This window comes from Chondrus crispus, genomic scaffold (genome assembly GCF_000350225.1).
Source record: "Chondrus crispus Stackhouse genomic scaffold, scaffold_9, whole genome shotgun sequence".
In the NCBI taxonomy this organism is placed as follows: domain Eukaryota; phylum Rhodophyta; class Florideophyceae; order Gigartinales; family Gigartinaceae; genus Chondrus; species Chondrus crispus.
The window spans coordinates 348,057-350,748 of NW_005178873.1; the positions used below are offsets into that span (position 1 = coordinate 348,057).

The window sequence follows — 2,692 nt, forward strand, 5'->3', positions numbered from 1 at the left end:
ATATAAGCTGAGGTCTCAGTGATGATTGGACTGCCATCGAAGGTGGGGGGAGCAGCGGGGAGGAGCAGCGAAGGTGAGCGGAAGGAAAGGATATGCGGAAATTATGCGGGAGGGAGCACAAGGTGGGTGAGATTGCGCAATGAGAGTAGTGAATGGCGCAGCAGTGTGCAAGGGCGGCTGAGGATGGTTTCCGAAGGGCGGCTGAGGATGGTTTCCGAAGGGAAGCGGGAGATAATTGCTGGCTCAGCGATGCAACGTGGGCGTACGCGTGCCTTGTTGCAACACATGTATTAGATCCGCACGTGCGTGCCATCGCTCATTAGTGTTATCGGCCTACAGTGGACAAGTACGGTACTGTACAAGAACAAATGTTTTGGGTCACGAGGGACACGGCAAGAGTAAGCCCCATTGAGTTTATGCGTCTACCTCGTACTATGATATACAAGTTCGCGGCTACGTCGTAACGGTCGCATCCTACGAAGGACGACAAGAATAACAGGGTGTAGAATCTCCAAGTTAGTACCGTCATTCCAAAGACCTTGCCTACCATGTCATAAACTGGCATCACCGAGCTGGCATCACCACTGGATTCAGACTGACGTGCTTTTCCTCAACATGACCCCGGGAGTTAAAAGTGGGGCCCGTGAATTAGGACTGGAGCAGCACAAAGGCATTTCAATCCTCCTTATCCTTTCTGCTTGCTCAGCGCAGAAGCGAACGTATCCAAAAACTTACCGCTCACGCATCCATCCCATAACTTTTCCTGGCGCTGCCAACAATCAATGACAAGCGGCTCCGCGCGCGGCCTCGGCTCCGGAAAAGCCCATCTCAGCCTCGGCGACCGCGCGTGCGGAGGCGGCGGCGATCCCTCGCCCGCACTTTCTGCCATCGCGTCCGGGGACTTTCGCCCAGAGCGCCGGGGAGGCCGGCAGCCGCGAGGCCCCGGTCTGTGTGTTTCGCTCCGACGGGAATGCTTCGCCGTGCCCACCCCAGGGCGAGGGCCCGCGTATGGCGGCGGAGGCGGAGTGCACTTTATAGTGGGTGCGCTATGACATTTATTTCGAAGAAGCTGACAAGCTGTGGTTGTCGCGTTTTTTGGATGTTTTCAGTGGCCCACCGCGTGACTTGCAGACGATACTGGTTGGCGGCGTTGACGACGCGAAAGGAGTGTCTCTTTGAGCCGGAAATCTCTTTGAGCCGGAAGAGAGCCGGAAGAGTTCCGGCTCACAGAGCAGAGTGAGCCACTGACCGGATCCGTGATCCTGTTTGGGTGCGGAGAGAGTGACATCGCCACATGGAACATGACGGGTCATGACGATGCACGTGGACCAGGTGCCCAGTTGGCCGCCTGCATTGTTTCCGCACGAGCATTGGAGCGTCTGCAGTTTCAAGTCATCACTTGATTTTTACAACACCCGAGCGTATCTAGCCCCCAATCGTCTTGCCCTGCTTCCGTCACACCCGCCCTTCTCCGCGACTACTAGCCACTACTAGCCACTACTAGCCTCGGCACGCAGGGTACTTAAGCACGTCAGCCACCGCCCTTGCAATCTTCAAAGCCGCCCTGCCGCCTCCATCCGCCGCGCACGTCCAAAATGCTCAACGCCGGGCACCCGGGCTTCGTGCACGCACCAGTGACGAAGCTGACGATCGCCGTGGTGGTGCTGTCTACCGTGTTCGGTTCGATCATCGGGTCTCAGACGCGGCTGACCCTGCGTCTGGCAGAGGTGTTTACGCACTTGCAGCTGTGGCGTCTGCTGACGCACAACTTTGTGTTCACGACGCCCGGTGAGCTGCTCTTCGGCATCGTTCTTCTCTACTTCTTCCGGCAGTTCGAGCGGCAGATGGGGTCGTCCCGCTACGCCTTCTTCGCGCTCCTCACGGCCTTCTTCCACACGGCGCTCCTCTGCGTCTACCAGTACGTGGCGCCCACGATCGCGCCGGCGTCGGGCCCCTACGCGCTTGTGTTCGCCAACCTGGTGCACTTCTTCTTCGAGACGCCCAAGACGTACCACTTCCAGCTGCTCGGGGCGCTGGAGCTCTCCGACAAGTCGTTCGCCTACCTCCTCGCCATCCAGCTGGCGTGCTCGAGCCCGCCGCGGTCGCTGCCCTCGCTCGCCGCCGGGGTCATCGCCGGGCTTCTCTACCGCGTGCCGGCGATCCGGTCCCGCGCCGACTTCCCCGACGGCCTCATCTCCGCGTGCTCAACCTACGTGCTCCCGCTGCTCGGCACGGGCCAGCGCGGCGCCTCGCGCACGCGGCGCGGCTACGACCGCGTGCGCCCGGTCGGCGTGATGGACCCTGCCGAGGGCACGGTCTCGCAGCACCACATCGAGACGCTCGAAGCCATGGGCTTCTCGCAGGAGGACAGCGCCGCCGCCCTGCGCCGCCACCACGACGACGTCCACCGCGCCACCGAGCAGCTGCTCGGCACGTCGGCATAGCTCGCTCGCGCGCGCGTGCGCGCCGCGCAGCACGTCAGCGCCCGTGGTCGCGAGGCGCGGACGGCGCAGGCTGCGCCATCAGCTCGGCTAGCTTGCGCTCCAGGTCGGAGTTGGGCGGGATGCGCTGCCCCCCGAGCACCGCCGGCGGGCGCGGCCTGCTCTCGCGCGCGGGCGCGCGCGGCGGCGTGAGCTGCGGCGGCGGAGGACCGGCCGCTCGCGACCACCACCGAGACCAGTGCCGCTGGCAG

The 2,692-nt window shown here is 62.5% G+C and overlaps 1 protein-coding gene across 1 annotated transcript; it reads left to right on the plus strand.

Annotated features, from left to right (window-relative positions):
* Positions 1 to 1,844: 1,844 nt before the first annotated feature.
* Positions 1,845 to 2,444, plus strand: CHC_T00007931001 (hypothetical protein). The gene has a single exon (XM_005712241.1). It carries the CDS (start codon positions 1,845 to 1,847, stop codon positions 2,442 to 2,444), a length of 600 nt encoding a protein of 199 aa, XP_005712298.1.
* The last annotated feature ends 248 nt before the right edge of the window (positions 2,445 to 2,692 follow it).

Coding starts and splice junctions, on each gene's coding strand:
- CHC_T00007931001 (XM_005712241.1), top strand. CDS start 1,845: ATGGGGTCGTCCCGCTACGCCTTCTTCGCGCTCCTCACGGCCTTCTTC.